Source organism: Hoplias malabaricus, chromosome 6, assembly GCF_029633855.1.
Source record: "Hoplias malabaricus isolate fHopMal1 chromosome 6, fHopMal1.hap1, whole genome shotgun sequence".
In the NCBI taxonomy this organism is placed as follows: domain Eukaryota; kingdom Metazoa; phylum Chordata; class Actinopteri; order Characiformes; family Erythrinidae; genus Hoplias; species Hoplias malabaricus.
The window spans coordinates 3,337,804-3,356,119 of NC_089805.1; the positions used below are offsets into that span (position 1 = coordinate 3,337,804).

The window sequence follows — 18,316 nt, forward strand, 5'->3', positions numbered from 1 at the left end:
GGATTGGCAACTCAAAGTGTCCGTAGGTGTGTGTCTGTGTTGCCCTGTGAAGGACTGGCGCCCCCTCCAGGGTGTATTCCAGCCTTGCGCCCAATGATTCCAGGTAGGTTCTGGACCCACAGCGACCTGAACTGGATAAGCGCTTACAGATAATGAATGAATGAATATCACTGTAGAAAAGCTTTGTCTAACAGTATGGGATACTCTGGAGTGGAAGACAATAAGCTTAAGGTCACTATGCCCAGCAGAAATGGCACAGAAAAGATGTGGATCGGTTAGGATGTTTCCAGGGGCCCATTTAGACTCAGAGTGATAAAAAAATGTTTTAATTTATTTAGGTTTTCTGAAACCTTGTTAATTAAAATGCTTTATAAATATGCAGTGTTTGGGGGAAAAAAGGTCTTTAAGCGTTCTGTAGCATTAACAATGCACTGTTATCCCTCCCTCAATGTCCTCATATCAAAGACAGACCAAGTACTACAGCAAAATAAAAGGAACCAATATGTCACACATTGTTTTTGGGGTATTTTTTCTAAATGGAATAAAACACCTTAATGTTGTGTACATTGACAGATGTATCCCAAGCTTGTCACCTCTTGAGCTTTCAAATTCAATCTACAAAATGCAGCTTCAGAACATTTTTGAGGAGGTGTGCATTGCTGTGTGCATATTTTGTGCTGTGAAAGTTCCCGGTGGTGAGAGAGACTTCAATAAGCTCAGTCTAGTGAAAAACTATTTTACGGTAAACCATGACTTAAGACAGACTGAAGAGCCTTTGCGTGCTCCCCAGTGAGAATCACTCTGCAGGAAAACTTGATTTGAAAAGACTTGATCAACAGCTTTGCAGGCAGAAAGACAGCAGTGGGCGCTTGGGGAATAATTAGATGAGACAGGTTATGTATCCATGAGTATTGTTTTTGTTTAGGGCATTAAAGGTATATTTGTTTGTATGCTACTATTCACGGTGCATGTCTGCCATTCAGTAATTAGATATTTTATATCATTGGTTCCCTCTATCTGTTATTTCTCTTTTTTCATTTATTTATTCTCACAGTTGGTGCAGTGATCCCTAGTTATCAATATTCACTCTGAATTAAAAGTCCTCTGGAATGATTGTGCCTTCCAGTAATTTGGAATGTGTCTGGGTGGTGTTGGATGATCAATTATTGATCAGTACTGTTAGGATTTAACTGCATCTGTTCGTCAGATAATGTTCAAGCATCAAGTCTTATGACAATACATCAATTGCTGCATAAAATGTGGACAAATGCTGGATGAGCAAATGTTTTTGGAGAAACTGTGTATAGGGATTGACAACATTCATTCATTATCTGTAACCGCTTATCCAGTTCAGGGTCGCGGTGGGTCCAGAGCCTACCCGGAATCCTTGGGGGCAAGGCAGGAATACACACGGGAGGGGGCGCCAGTCCTTCACACTCACACCTACGAACACTTTTGAGTCACCAATTCACCTACCCACGTGTGTTTTTGAACTGTGGGAGGAAACCGGAGCACCCAGAGGAAACCCACGCAGACACAGGGAGAACGCACCACACTCCTTACAGACAGTTACCCGGAGGAAACCCACGCAGACACAGGGAGAACACACCACACTCCTTACTGACAGTCACCCGGAGGAAACCCACGCAGACACAGGGAGAACACACCACACTCCTTACAGACAGTCACCCGGAGGAAACCCACGCAGACACAGAGAGAGCACACCACACTCCTTACAGACAATCACCCGGAGGAAACCCACGCAGACACAGGGAGAACACACCACACTCCTCACAGACAGTCACCCGGAGGAAACCCACGCAGACACAGGGAGAACACACCACACTCCTTACAGACAGTTACCCGGAGGAAACCCACGCAGACACAGAGAGAACACACCACACTCATCACAGTCACCCGGAAGAAACCCACGCAGACACAGAGAGAACACACCACTCTCATCATGGACAGTCACCCGGAGAAGGAATCGAACCCACAACCTACAGGTCCCTGTGTGACCTGTTGCCCACCATGTCGCCCTGATTGACAACATATTTTCTGTGATTTTTAGTTGTTTCTTTGTCAGTGAGGTGCCATAAAACACTGATTTTGACATTCAATGTGATATGTAATACATTCAAACTAATTTCTATATATTTTTACTATATGGGCTACAAAAAAGGAACATAAATATAATTGTGAATAGTGTGCTGCAAACATTCTGAACTGAGATATTCTGACTTCCTCGTGTCTCTTTAGGCTTTTAAGAAAACCATGGCAATATGCAGAGGGGATACTGATGAGGCGTTAATCTATGCTAAGGTAAATATAAAGAAGTTTCTAAACCCATTGCTCATTTTATCAGCTCCACTTGTCCTACATATAAAAGCTGAATTCCATCCGTTGTCCTGCATACTTTGTTAGCCACCGTTCACCCTGATGTTCTATGGTCTGAGTGCATTAGACACAGTAATGCTGTTGGAGATTTTAAGAATAAGCCTGGTAAAAGCTTAATTCTCATAAATGTTTTAGAGAACACATGCATTTAAAAACACACAGTTATATGTGGAAGTTTTTTTTTTTTTCTTTATTCCTTTGACAAATCCATGCAAATATAAACCCAAATTCCATCAAGAATGTGATTTGTTCATTCTCTTCAAGCATACAAAATAAGAATTCTGGACAATTCTCTGAAATACTTGATTCTATTTTCTAAATTAGTGCTGTCCAAAGAAAAACATGTACAGTGATCCCGCGAAGTAGAGGAAAGAGATTTTTTTTTTATGTATTTAACGAGTATTTGGACTTTTAAAACCCTCCCTGTGCTGTTAACAACCCACCCTTTACAGTCATTCTCTAATGTTTTTCAGCTGGAACTACATGTGATATCCTACCAGTTTCTTTAATAGAGTCATTCCTGAGCTGTGATTTAGCGTCAGTAAATTTCACTCGGATGTGGACATGAACAATAAGAAATACTGGTAAATGATATATTATGTCACCTACAGGCCCAGTCTAATAGATGTAAATGATAATAAAGCCCCCTTAAAAAAACCCGAGAAGTAGCGAATCTGCGAACGATGAAGCGCGAAGTAGCGAGGGATTACTGTATCTGCAGAATAGTAACTTTATAGGAGTAGGATAAAAAACGTTCTTAACTTTCCAGTCAATTTAAAAAGATTTCCATTGGTCCAGTCATCATGACATTTTTCCTCAATGAGAAGGACAGTTGTGTTGCAAAGTTGTCTTATACTAAAAATGGACAGAAATGGATGCATGGATATGTGTTTTTTCTTTGGATAGCAAGGAAAAAATTGGATGCCTGCATGAACTCCAAACTTTGGAACAAACCCTTTTTTTTAACCACTGTGATATGTCACCTCTCCTTTTAATTACACTGTTTAATCATTTGGTGGCGGCACGGTGGTGCAGAAGGAGTGTGGTGTGTTCTCCCTGTGTCCGCCTGGGTTTCCTCCGAGTGACTTTCTGTGAGGAGTGTGGTGTGTTCTCCCTGTGTCTGCGTGGGTTTCCTCCGGGTGACTGTCTGTGAGGAGTGTGGTGTGGTGAGTTCTCCCCGTGTCTGCCTGGGTTTCCTCCGGGTGACTGTCTGTGAGGAGTGTGGTGTGTTCTCCCTGTGTCTGCATGAGTTTCCTCCGGGTGCTCCGGTTTCCTCCCACAGTCCAAAAACACACGTTGGTAGGTGAATTGGCGACTTAAAAGTGTCCGTAGGTGTGTGTGTGTGTGTGTGTGTGTGTTGCCCTGTGAAGGACTGGCGCCCCCTCCAGGGTGTATTCCCACCTTGCGCCCAATGATTCCAGGTAGTCTCTGGACCCACTGCGACCCTGAACTGGATAAGGGTTACAGATAATGAATGAATGTTTAATCATTTGGGAACTGAGGATATCCTTTATTAAATATTTGCCTGTGGAATATTTGCTGATTCTCGTATGATAAAAGACATCTGCTACTCAACAATTTATGGTTGCTGTTAACTCCCAAGGCTCACAAAGGGGGACCTGACTTACTCTGGTCAAATAATGGAAGCAATGATGATGGTTGATGATGATGATGATGATGATGATGATGATAATGATCATGAAAACCTCCCTGGAGGGTGGGCAGTAAGTAGTGGCAGTAGCTGGAGCATGGGTAGCTGGTCTGAAGCAGGTGGCTGGGGAGCCCAATAATCAGACACAGGAACAACCTGAAACTCTGGCATCCTTCCGCTCCACTGTCCACAAACCCGAGTCTGAGTCACGAACATTATCTGAGAGAGTTGGGGGGCTTTTATAAGAAAAGTATCTTCCCCAGCTGAAGTCTTCTGAATTCTGGGAACTATTCAAAAGCAAGCACCCTGTGAAAGGAGTTATCATGGTTGCTTGTAGTTGGAAATAAGGTCTTGCAGGTACTCAGGAGCGAACCCAAGTAGGTCTTTATACGTAATTAAAATAATTTTGTAATTAATACAGGACTTAACTGGGTACCAATGCAGTGATTATAGAACTGGATTAATTTAATCAAATTTTCTAGTTTTACTGAGGACCCTGTGTACAGCATTTTGAACTATTTGAAGTTTACTTCAGTTCGTGCCTGGACTGCAGGCATGTCAGTCAAGCACACGCACTCTGTGTCTACGAAGCCATGTTGTCGTAGCATGTACAGAATGAGGCCTGGCATTGTCTAGCTGAAATAACCAGCAATTAACATCCTACGATAAAACATTGTCTTGAAGGCAGCATATGTCACTCCCAAAACCCAATGTTCGCCTCCATATTAATGGATTCTTTTGACATAATCAAGGCCCCCATTGCCATGGTCACTGAAGCACCCCACATGCAATGACATATTTTGGATTTTGCACCTGCAGGGGTTGGACAATGAAAGTGAAACACCTGGTTTTAGACCACAGTAATTTATTAGTGTGGTGTAGGGCCTCCTTTTGCGGCCGATACAGCGTCAATTCGTCTTGGGAATGACATACACAAGTCCTGCACAGTGGTCAGAAGGATTTGAAGCCATTCTTCTTGCAGGATAGTGGCCAGGTCTCTACGTGATGCTGGGGGAGGAAAATGTTTCCTGACTCGCTCCTCCAAAACACCCCAAAGTGGCTCAATAATATTTAGATCTGGTGACTGTGCAGGCCATGGGAGATGTTCAACTTCACTTTCATGTTCATCAAACCAGTCTTTCACCAGTCTTGCTGTGTGTATCGGTGCATTGTCGTCCTGATACACGGCACCGCCTTCAGGACACAGTGTTTGAACCATTGGATGCACATGATCCTCCAGAATGGTTCGGTAGTCCTTGGCAGGGATGCGCCCATCTAGCACAAGTATTGGGCCAAGGGAATGCCATGATACGGCAGCCCAAACCATCACTGATCCACCCCCATGCTTCACTCTGGGCATGCAACAGTCTGGTGGTACGCTTCTTTGGGGCTTTCCACACCGTAACTCTCCGGGATGTGGGGAAAACAGTAAAGGTGGACTCATCAGAGAACAATACATGTTTCACATTGTCCACAGCCCAAGATTTGCGCTCCTTGCACCATTGAAACCGGCATTGGCATTGGCATGAGTGACCAAAGGTGTGGCTACAGCAGCCCGGCCGTGTGTATTGACCTGTGGAGCTCAGTGGAGCTCAGTGGAGCTCGGACAGTTCTGGTGGAAACAGGAGAGTTGAGGTGCACATTTAATTCTGCCGTGGTTTTAGGTTTTTTGGATATAATCCGGGTCAGCACCCGAACATCCCTCTCAGACAGCGTCCTCTTGCGTCCACAGTGAATCCTGTTGGATGTGTTTTGTCCTTCTTGGTGGTATGCTGACATTACCCTGGATACCGTGGCTCTTGATACATCACAAAGACTTGCTGTCTTGGTCATAGATGCGCCAGCAAGACGTGCACCAACAATGTGTCCTCTTTTGAACTCTGGTGTGTCACCCATAATGTTGTGTGCATTGCAATATTTTGAGCAAAACTCTGCTCTTACCCTCTGCTAATTAACCCTTCACACTCTGCTCTTACTGGTGCAATGTACAGTTAATGAAGATTGGCCACCAGGCTGCTCCAATTTAGCCATGAAACCTCCCACACTACAATGACAGGTGTTTCAGTTTCATTGTCCAACCCCTATATATCTGTTAAAGGTCTGTGTGGTCCCTTTCATAATTAACATGGAAAACAAAATGTCCATTTTTACATGAAAACAAAATGAACTATTGAGTCCACTGACAATTGCACATTTCTACTGTTTTTGGAACCATGTGAGAGCTTGGGCCCAAAGAGAACTCATTAGTATTTCCACATAGAATTGATGTGTGATGTTCTCCTTGTATAATAGAGTTTCAGGTTTCATTTCTTGATAAAGCAGTGGACAGTGTTATGTGACAAGGGTTTTCCAAAGTGTTCCCAAGCCCATTTGGCTATATTTATCATGGCACTATGACTGTTTCTCAAGCCATGCCAGTGTTGTCCTACACAGACAGATTTCTCTGGATTGCCTCAAACGTTATGTACAGTATTTGGAGAAATATAGTGAAATCTTGCACTGAAAGTTCAAATTTATTTTTACAACTTTTGTTTGACAATTCCCTCAAAAAATTTGGCATAACGCATTTTTGTACCCAGTCATGATACCCTCACCAGTTACCAGTTCACCTGCTTGTTCTTGCTCTTGTTCCGTGTTGCAGGCATTAAATTATAAATTATTTTTATACTTACAAAGTAGCATACAGTTTTCCTGTGAAAACATGGGAAATCTTAGCAATCTCAGTTTAAAAAGAGAGTTAACACATCGCAGATTTTAACTTTTATTGCGTTTTACAAAATGTCCCAACTTTTCTGAGAATATTGTCTCTGTAGAGCAGAGCTTTTTGGAAATTGCAACTGTGTAGTTTATTGGAACTTCTATACAGACAAATGTTTTATCCCTGTGTTTGTGGGGTTCTCCCAACCACCTCTCTGGTTGCTCTGGTTTCCTCCCACCATCCAAAAACAGGTGCTGATAAGTGGATTGGCTGTGTGACATTGCCCTAAGTTGTGAGTATGACTGAGTGATGCTCCAAGTTGCAATGGCACCCTGCCTCATCTATGTTTCTTCCTGTGTTGTGCTCAGTGACTTACAGAAGCAATTACAGAAGATGAATGAATGAATTACTGAGCAAAGTTTTCATTTATCACAATATTGTTTTCAGTTCATCAAGTTAACCATATTTTTAACCATATACATGCAGTACCTTTTCATTATGTTAATTATGATTGTCGTAACTTTGTTGACTCAGGGACCGAATCATAGGACGGTTACAATGTTCACACTGACAATTTCTAATAAATAGAACTTTTGTGGCGTCTTTGATATAAGAATATTCCAAACGTAATTACAAAACAAATACAGGGTCAGAGTCAGAAGTCACAGGACACCGTTTTATTTCTTTGATATGCTACATGACCATCTTTCCATTGGGAAAAACTTGCCCTTGATCCAATATGGTGGCATTTAAGATGGCGGCCATGTTCCGGAAATAGCCTAAAGGTTAGGCCTCCTCACCCATTATTTGCTGATATTTTCAGATAAACGGGTGTCTTGAGACTTTTGACTCACCCTGGAGTATGAATCTATCAAAACTTTTACACTTTTTTAAGCAAGTAGTTAAGAGCAATGTCACTCGAGCAGTGAGTTGATGACATGTTTTATAAGATTTTGGTGTTACAGAAGACTGAAATGATTATGCTATGTCAAACTTGTTGTTTTTGTCACTAGCTTCAGCCTCTCTGGGTTTCTGTCAGTCTAATTTTCCTTTCTCCCCCAGTTTGACTTTGAGTGTCGGGCTCATGGTGCTAATTTTCTGGCGTATCCTCCAGTGGTTGCTGGTGGCAACAGAGCTAACACTCTACATTACATCAACAACAATCAGATCATCAAGGTACTGTAACACTGTAATCTGAGGTAACGTTGTAGTTCCAAAGCATAATTTTTAAATATTAACATATATTTGTTACAATGATACAAGGACATTCCTTTTGTAAATGTATCTTTTTGTCGGTTTGGTACGTATTTCAAATTATGCATATTATGTTCATAAGCTTTAAATGAAATGGGAGACTTTGTAGCAGCTGCATACAAGTTTAAAGTCCCCATGCTCAAAGCCAGGCAATAGTCAGAAAGTTTGTATGGTTAATTTTAGTGTTTTAAGTTCAGTGTACCTCTAGTATATTCTACACTTTTGTGTATTAATACAATAATCTTTAATTTAATTGAATAATCAGTAAATTGAAATTCTCTTGCTCTCTCTCTCTTTCTCTCAGGACGGAGAGATGGTGTTGTTGGACGGAGGGTGTGAATATTATGGTTATGTTAGTGATGTCACACGCACATGGCCAGTTAATGGAAAGTGAGTGACTAGTTTACTATGACCATTATGTTGATCATCCACCAGTACGTTGTCTTACAAGGTGCACTATCCATTACCCATTGATACCAGCCCACAATGTGCACACTCACTTATTTTGTAAGAAAAACTGGACAGTTATGCTGCATTGATTTTATGATGGTAGACAGATAACAGCACGGCAGATACTGTGCTATTCTATTTAATAATATTCAATAACAAAGCCACAGAAAATTATACCACTACCTGTAGGAATGACTGCATGCTGCAGTGGTCTTTGGAGCATTTCATCCATCCATCCATTATCTGTGGATGGATATAAGCTATGTGTATCATAGCTTATCCAATTCAGGGCCGCGGTGGGTCCAGAGCCTACCTGGAATCATTGGGCGCAAGGCGGGAATACATACTGGAGGGGGCGCCAGTCCTTCACAGGGCAACACACACACATTCACTCACACCTACGGTAACTTTTGAGTCGCCAATCAACCTACCAACGTGTGTTTTTGGACTGTGGGAGGAAACCAGAGTACCCGGAGGAACCCTGTGTCTGCGTGTTTGCTCTGCTACTCTAGCATGTGAAATAGAGCCCAAGAACATTAGAGCTTTATTTCCTCACTTGTGTCTAAATTTTAACCAAAAGTGTTAATTCACGTACATCATTAGTAATATTGCCTGTACCCGAATATGTAAATTTTCTAAGTAATTCTTTCCTTTCTACTGCAGGTTCAGTGGGGCTCAGCAGGAGATATATGAGGCTGTGCTAGAGGTACAGCAGGCCTGCCTGTCTCTTTGCTCTCCTGGGGTCAGTTTAGACCACGTCTACTCCACCATGCTCTCTTTGCTGGCCAAACAGCTCAGGGAGCTTCGAATTCTACCTCACAGCACCAACGATGCAGATGCTACCAAGGTACGTCCTTGTCCATCCACAATACCAAAGACATGTTTTCTGAACACTGTAACACTTTATTTGCAAAGTTAATGTACTCTTTTCCTTCTCTTCAAAACTGATATTTTCATATTGCTTTCCACATACAATAAAGCAATAATTAAGTAAAGAATTCAACTTACAGCTTATGGTCCCCATAGAAACATGGTGGTATTAGAAGCAGTTAGGTCTATCTGAATGTACAAAAGAATAGGTGACAAGCACAGTTGGCTCTCTAGTGCACCTGCTGCTTGGGTCTCTTCCTTCACAAGATGCTACGAATCTGAAAGGGTGAAGGCTAACAGCTAAAGCAACTTCATTAACCTTCTCCACACACTTAGAGGACACTAACGGCCAAATCTGTCATGTTAGCTCACAGATGCTTGCAGCATGAGTGATGGGAAGAGAGGGAGGGCTATGTAACACAGAGAGAGTGATACCTATTATGCACTTTTAGACTCCTGGATTGGGATGACTGTGGCTTTTAGCCGTGCTTAATGTGTTCCTTTTAAGCATACTACAACAGCTTAGTCCTCTGCTATTAAATATATGCTGCTTGCTTTAGATGGGTATGCTACTTGGGAGTACTCCTTGTGTATTTTTGTGTATTTAAAGGTGACATTCATGATTGTAATCAAAAACTTTTATTTTAAACACCATGAATAAGAAATGAGTTGTAGATTTTTTTTTTTTTCTCAAACGTACCATTTCACCTTAAAAGACGCAGAGCTTCTGAATGTAAACCTAGGAACAGACATGAAGTGTTATTGAGCTCTGTTACCCAAAGCTCTTCATCATTAACAAGCAAAAATTAATCACAAAACAAATTGAGAGTACTATTTATTTATTACCTAGTACTACGTTAAACCTCTGCTGCCTTGCAGCTATATCCTTCCTAGGGTAAGGCTAAAGGAGTAAACCCTGTCAGAAAATTCGGAGACTGAGTCCCTAAGGTGGTTCAACAGTTTAACATCCTTCCGGCAACTCCTGCAATGCCACTGGTGCCAAACTGTTTTGGCTTTTGTTGTTCCCTTGGCCCCACCAGTTGCTGTGGATAGTGGTGGGGTTTGCTGCATGGGCAACAGCTGGTCCTCCAATTTAAAAAAATAAATAATAATAAATCTGCCCAGGCTTTATAGCTCTACTGGAGAAGATACTCCAGCGTCACCACAAGGTGTCGGCACAACATGGGAAGTGGCAGTTACTGGTTATAAGCTCATCTGATTGCTGAAAGAAACGTGTGCCAGTAGTCATTACTGAAGGTGGGACGGGTCATCACAATCCATTTGGACAGCTACAGCCTGCCTTAAACCGGGCAGCCCCCGGTCAGTAAGGTGCTGTCTCGCCATGGCTTACCTGCTCCGTTATGCGCGTGGAGATAGAGAATGTTCTTGAAAGGTAGGCCCGAAAACTCTGCACCAGACAAAACAGTTGGAAGCTGGAATGTTAGAACCATCTGTCCTGGCCTCCTTACTGACCTGCAGCAAATCAACGATGCAAAGAAGACTGAGAAAATGGACTAAATGTTGATATCGCCTGCCTCTAGGAAACTCGACTTGCTGGCAGAGGTTCCATCAGGGAAGAAAACTACACCTTGTTTTGGCAAGTCCTTGGGCAAACCTAGGGAGCACAGTGTGGACTTTGCTGTGAAGAATACGCTTGTTCCCACCATCAAGCCACAGTCTGCAGGTACTGAAAGAATTCTTGTCTTTCGGATATCAGCATCTGCAGGCGCAGTCAACATCTTCAGTGTGTATGCCCCAACCCTCAGGTGAAATAATCAGTTCTATGAGAACCTGAATGAAGCAATATCTGGGATCCCATAAACTGAAGGCCTCTACCTAGGAGATTTCAGTGCAAGAGTGGGAGCTGATCATGAGGCCTTGCCGACCTTCCTCTGTGTTCACGGTAGAGGCAAGATCAATGAGAATGCCCAGCAACTGTTGGAGTTGTGCAGTCTACACAGATTGTGAAAGTGTCTTGGAAAGGCCCTCCTGGCCTACAAGTCTGCACCAAGCTCCAGTGCACTAGAAGCACTCCGATCTGCCAGGAAAATCGCACAAGAGACCAGCCGCCACTGTGCCAACACTTATTGGCTGGACCTCTGCAGTAGCACACAGGCAGCTGCAGATGCTGGGAATGCAAGAGGGATATACGAGGATATATAGAAGGCTAAAGACCCAACCATTTTAAAGACCACTCCACTAAAATCCAAAATCGGCATAGCCATCACAGACAGGAAAGCAGTTGCAGTGATAGGTTGAGCACTACCTTGAGCTGTATGCAACCCAAAATGTGGTCACCGGTATCGCTCTTGATGCCATCCTAGACCTACCTGTCATGGATGAGCTAGACACTCCACCCACCCTGAAAGAGCTTGGAAATGCCATAGACAGTCTAGCTTGTGGGACATCCCCTGGGATCAGTGACATCCCATCAGAAGTTTTGAAGAGCAGAAAATCTGCACTGCTTGTACCCCTGCATGAACTCCTCTGCCTATGCTGGGAACGAGGACTCATGCGAGATGCTAGCCTCATCACTTTATATAAGAACAAAGAAGACTGCAGTGACTGCAATAACTATCAGGGTATCTCCCTCCTCAGCATAGTTGGGAAAGTGTTTGCCCGAGTCACCTTAGCCTACAGAGTCGCGCCTCCCTTCAGAGCCGGCAGGTCAACAACTGGCATGATATTCTCATTAGAAATGTCAAGAGCAGCAAATGCCTCTCTACAATGCTTTTATAGATTTAATGAAGGCGTTTGAGCCCCCTCCAGGGTGTATTCCCGCCTTGCGCCCAATGACTCCAGGTAGGCTCTGGACCCACCGCGACCCTGAACTGGATAAGGGTTACAGATAATGAATGAAGGCGTTTGACTTGGTCAGCCTTTAGGCTCTTTAAGATGCTGCAGAATATCGGCTGCTCCGTCACTTCGTTACATGAGAACATGCACAGCACTGTCTGGTTCAACAGTGCATTTTCAGAGGCTTTCCCAGTAACCAGTGGAGTAAAACTAGGTTGAGTCCTTGCCCCAATGCTCTTTGGCATCTTTTTCTCCATGCTTCTCCAGTACGTTGCCAAGGACTGCAGTGTTTAAGCTGTTTACCAATGCACATATTCATGCCATGACTAAAGTCACTGTTGTGCTCATCCATGAGTTGCTCTTTGCTGATGAAACAGCCTTGACATCACGCACAGAAGATGACCTACAGCAGCTTGTTAACCATCTCTCCCATGCCGGCAAGGAGACTGACATTTAGCCTGAAGGAAACAAACAGCATGGCCCAAGATTCAGGCCATCCTCCAACCATCACCATTGACGGGCACAACCTCGGTGTTGAGAATTTCATATACCTGGGGTCCATACTCACTAGCTCACTTTTCATTGATGCAAAGGTGAACAGCAGGACTGTCAAGGCTATGACAGTTATGGCTAGATTGCACCAGAGGGTTTGGTACAATTACAGTCTTACCATGAAGACCAAGCTATATGTCTAACAGGCCTGTGTGCTAAGCATGCAAGGCATGAGATTAAACTCGACAGCTTCCACCTGAGGTGTCTGCAACGCATTCTGCGTATTCCGTAGAAGGACAAGTTACCCAACACAGAGGTCCTGAAATGTGCCAGCATCAACAGCATGTTCACCGTTCTCTGTGAGAGACGCCTTCAATGGCTTGGTCATGTCAGGAGAATGGATTCATGATGTATCCCCAGAGACATCCTGTATGGGGAACTGGCAGAGGGCTCTCGACCGAGGGGACGGCCACGCCTACATTACAAATATGACATGAATCTGTGCAACATCAACACCAGTTCATGGGAATCTGGCATCTGACTGTCAGGCGAGGTATACAAGAAGCAGAGGAAGTGAGAAAATTCCCTTGCTCAAAAGAAAGCCAGGAGGAAGGAGAGACAACAAACAGCCCAGCAGTCAACACTGATCAAGTGCAGCAGATGCTGAGATTGCCACTCCAGAGTAAGACTGCTTGCAGAAGTGCAAAAAATAACGCTCTTAGATGCTACACCATTGTCACCTGAAGACGGAAGGATGCCGATGATGCGGCACAGCAGAAGATGGAGCCCCGGACTGAGCCTGACAATGGGCTTTTAACAGACTCCCCCTGACTCTCCGCCCACTTTTGTCCTCTCTACACTTTAAGACCACTTTAGAGCAATGCACAAAAATCAGAGCCCACACAGCATTTATACATTCCTATCAAAACATTTATAACAAGTTCTACATAACAAAAACGACACAGAAGCCCTAACAAATAAATATTTACTCAAGCTTTTTGATGTAAAGTGTGTTTTTGATACAAATGGCTGTTTAAACAATTTTGATCAAAGCAAAAACCAATTCAATCTGTCCATCTCCCTTGTTTCGATGCCAACACTGATCACGGGAGCCTCATCCACTTAAAGTGTACTGGATTTAGCATTTTTTTTTTCTGCCAACATTTCTTTATTGTTCATAACATTTGTGAACATTTTTGGATGGAAACCAATATATGACCATTTGCATTGGATACCAGCAGCATGTTCCAAAAAGTAGGGAATAATTTGTACTAATAAGTAGTAGGGCTGTGCTATATCATATTGTTCACAATAATATATAATCATAATTTTTTAAACAATAAAAAAACATTGGTGTTATTCAGACTTGTTTTAGTATTAACATCATGCAGTTGCCCATAATATGGCATACGTTCTTTGCCTGAGTCATTTAGGTACAGTGAAGTATAGTGAAAAGTGGCTCTAAGGTGGAGGAATTGGCCCCAAAAAAGTGGAGTGGCTTGTGGAGGTGGTTTGGTTATAAAATATCAGATGTACAATAAACCATGGTATTATGTTAGAAATGAAAGAAGCCTTTAATATTATTAATATACAGTGTGTGCAGAATTATTAGGCAAATGAGTATTTTGTTCACATCATCCTTTTTATACATGGTGTCCTACTCCAATTAAGTAAATCGGGTGATGTGAATCTCTGTAATGAGAAGGGGTGTGGTCTAATGACATCAACACCCTATATAAGATGTGCGTAATTATTAGGCAACCTTCTTTCCTTTGGCATAATGGGTCAGAAGAGAGATTGGACGGACTCTGAAAAGTCAAAAATTGTGAGATGTCTTGCAGAGGGAGCAGTCTTGAAATTGTCAAACATTTGAAGCGTGATCAACGAACAATCAAGCATTTTAATGGCAAATAGCCAACAGGGTCGCAAGAAACGTGTTGGGAAAAAAAAAGGCGCAAAATAACTGCCCATGAATTGAGGAAAATCAAGCGTGAAGCTACCAAGATGCCATTTGCCACCAGTTTTGCCATATTTCAGAGCTGCAACGTTACTGGAGTATCAAGAAGCACAAGATGTGCGATACTCAGAGACATGGCCAAGGTAAGGAAGGCTGAAAAACGACCACCGTTGAACAAGAAACATAAGATAAAACGTCTTAGACTGATTTTTCTAAGGTATTATGGACTGATGAAATGAGAGTGACTCTTGATGGGCCAGATGGATGGGCGAGAGGTTGGATCAGTAAAGGGCAGAGCGCTCCACTCCAACTCAGACGCCAGCAAGGTTGAGGGTGGGGTACTTGTATGGGCTGGTATCATCAAAGATGGACTTGTGGGACATTTTCGGGTTGAGGATGGAGTGAAGCTCAACTCCCAGACCTACTGCCAGTTTCTGGAAGACACCTTCTTCAAACAGTGGTACAGGAAGGAGTCGCTATCGTTCAAGAAAAACATGATTTTCATGCAGGACAATGCTCCATCACATGCATCCAAGTACTCCACAGCGTGGCTGGCCAGTAAAGGTCTAAAAGAAGATAAAATAATGACATGGCCCCCTTGTTCACCTGATCTGAACCCCATAGAGAACCTGTGGTCCCTCATAAAATGTGAGATCTACAGGGAGGGAAAACAGTACACCTCTCTGAATAGTGTCTGGGAGGCTGTGGTGGCTGCTGCACCAATGTTGATCGTAAACAGATCAAGCAACTGACAGAATCTATGGATGGAAGGCTTTTGAGTGTCATCGTAAAGAAAGGTGGCTATATTGGTCACTGATTTGTTTGTGAATGTCAGAAATGTTTATTTCTAAATGTTGTGTTGTTATATTGGTTTACCTGGTGAAAATAAACAAGTGGGGTGGGTATAAATTTGGTTTTTATTAAGTTGCCTAATAATTCTGCACAGTAATAGTTACCTGCACAAACAGATATCCTCCTAAGATTTAAAAAAAAAAAAACACTCCAAATTCCAAAAATATTAAGCTTTGAGTCTTTTGGGTTGATTGAGAACAAAGTTGTTGTTCAATAATAAAAAAGAATCCTCTCAAATACAACTTGCCTAATAATTCTGCACACACTGTATATTAAATATATTTAATTGAATATAATTAATATAAATATAAGATTGTTTTTGTTGCAATAGAAATGAAGTTTTTTTCCGTTGTTTTGTTATATCACAGAGAATATCATTATTGCCAAAATACCATGAAATATTGTGATATTATTTTAGTGCTATATTGCCCACCCCTAATAAGTAGGTACATTTGTGTAATGCTTCAAAACATAAATTATGTTAATTGGAATTGGGTCAGTGACATCACTGCGTTTAAGAAGTGCATCTCAGAAAAAAAAACTTTAAAAAGTAAAGATATGGAGGGTTTCACCACTACGTAAATGACTGTGTGGGGAAAAAGTGAAAAATATTCAAGAATATTGTTTCTCAACTTAAAATAGCAAAAAATCGTATCTTGCTTATCTACAGTACATGATATTATTAAAAGTTTCAGAGAATACAGGGAAAAGGATTTGGGGCCAAAATCAATATCGGATTGCTTTGATCTTCAGACCCACATGTGGCACTGCATTTAAAAACAGACTACTTATTTAAGGAACAAAGGAAGAGATTAATTGAAAATGGAGGTTCTTTAAAAGCTGTAGGTCTGTTCTAGCCCTTGTGTGCTGTGTGTGTTTGTTTAGGATTTTATGCCAGAGCCTTGCGGTCAGGAAATCTCTATAAGCTCTTCTGGGCCAATTTAAACTGTAAAGTCCTGGTCCAATTACAGCCTCTATAAAATGCCATAGTGCTGTGGGTAGCACCAATAAAAGGGTCTGCTCTAACTCTCTCACCACAGTAGGGCTTGGTTCTGCATTGCTTTGGCAGTGTGATGGCACCTTGGGTAAATTTCAGTGCATTGTGGCCATAACCGCTTGTTGTGGAGCCCATAATTAAAGCAATAATACACCAGTTGACACAATGTCCATGTAAAAAAAAAAACATGATTTTTCAAGAGTCTTTTGACACTTAATTATTTGTTACTTGAACATTTATTACAGTGGTTTCCTGTGTTGTAATAAGTGTTGTCAAATTTGCTTATTAACAGATTGTAGTGGTCTTATATTTTTTTTTTTTTATTAAGACATTTCTCTTTTACATTTCTTCTCTCTTCCTTTATTCTCTTCAAAATTCCTCTCCTCACCTCCATCCTCTTTAGGCTGCTCGGCGGTACTGTCCCCATCATGTAGGTCATTATTTGGGTATGGACGTCCATGACACTCCTGAGCTGTCCCGGTCTCAGCCATTAAAGCCAGGAATGGCCATCACCATCGAGCCCGGTAGGTCTACCCAGCTGTGCTAAAAGTCACTTATATTATAAGTGACTGGATTGGGAACATCGTATCTACATCTACACTTTTTTCATTTCCACTGACCATACAGGAGCACCTTGTAGTTCTACAATTAGAGACAGTTAGTGTGTGTTGAGCTGGTGCGAGTGGATCAGACACAGCAGTGCTGCTTGAGCTTTTGAACACTGTTTCTACTCACTGTCCACTCTGTTAGACACAATAACCTCCTTGGTCCACCTTGTAGATGTAAATCAGAGACAGTAGCTCATCTGTTGCTGCACATTTTGTGTTGGTCATCCTCTAGTCCATCAGTCCACACAATGGACTATCCTTAGTTTAGCAGTGACACCTGCGGGGTTTATAAACTCTGAGCTGAGATAATAGACAATGAGTGTAAATACAAGGTAAGTGTTCCTAATACAGTGATAGTTCAGGAGCATGGACTTAACTCTCCTTACACTCTCAATAATCCCCATTTTCAAGGAGCAGAGAACTCATTTGTCAAGGAGAAGAGAGCCAGTGTCCCTGACTCCATAACCTCAAAAGTTACATTGACTTGTACGCGTTTTTAATGGTAGCTCACGCCCAGGGAAGGTCTGTCTGGCACTTATCTGGGGCCCACCTATTTGCGTGTTTTTTGCTTGCTTTTCTGCTCACAGATGCTGTTCGGAAAATGTACCTGGTTGTTGTGTGCTTAAGATTTGGAACTCATTAAATGCTACATAGACCATTTGTAGAGACTTGAATATTAAAGGTATAATATACATGTTATGGAATTGCTTTTGCTGTCCACCTACGCTGCTATGAGGAATTGTCACTGTGCTGTTTTGCTGGCACACTTCTCCAATTAAAAGAGATCAGAGGAGTTAATCTGATTGGATATTGACTAAGCATGGCTGCTGATTCAGTCTGAACCAACATCTTATTCGCATCAGTGCTGGTTACCGAAATATCAGAGTTTCTGCCACACCCTCATATGCCGTGTTCCTTGTTTCTGCACTTGCGCTGTGTCCATGAAAACAGATTCAAGTGTGCTACGTGTCCAAGTATGCTGTATATCCAGGTGTGCTGTATAGCCAGGTATGTTTTAAATCCAAGTGTGCTGTAAATCCATATGGCCAGATGTAATTTAAATCTAAAGGTTCTGCATGGTCATGTATATTGTAAATCTAGGTGTGTGCTACATTGTCCTGTGTGCTGTATAACCAGGTGTGCTACATTGCAAGGTGTTTTGAATATCCTAGTCTTCTACATGGTTATATGTGCTGTAAGTCCAGATGTGTTACATGGTCATCTGTAGTTTAAATTCACATGTGCTACATTTCCAGGTGCACTGAAAAGGCTGTAAGTGTTCAAGTGGGCTGTA

The 18,316-nt window shown here is 42.2% G+C and overlaps 1 protein-coding gene across 2 annotated transcripts in view; it reads left to right on the forward strand.

Annotated features, from left to right (window-relative positions):
* xpnpep3 (X-prolyl aminopeptidase 3, mitochondrial) overlaps nt 1–18,316 on the forward strand; it is a 38,794-nt gene that overhangs the window by 8,072 nt on the left and 12,406 nt on the right. Inside the window, exons 7-11 of one of the 2 annotated variants that reach the window (XM_066674261.1) lie at nt 2,260–2,322; nt 7,809–7,922; nt 8,305–8,390; nt 9,114–9,297; nt 16,818–16,938. In XM_066674261.1, coding sequence (XP_066530358.1) covers nt 2,260–2,322; nt 7,809–7,922; nt 8,305–8,390; nt 9,114–9,297; nt 16,818–16,938 — 568 coding nt within the window. The remainder of the gene's footprint in view (nt 1–2,259; nt 2,323–7,808; nt 7,923–8,304; nt 8,391–9,113; nt 9,298–16,817; nt 16,939–18,316) is intronic. The other variant, XM_066674262.1, reaches the window with a different exon arrangement.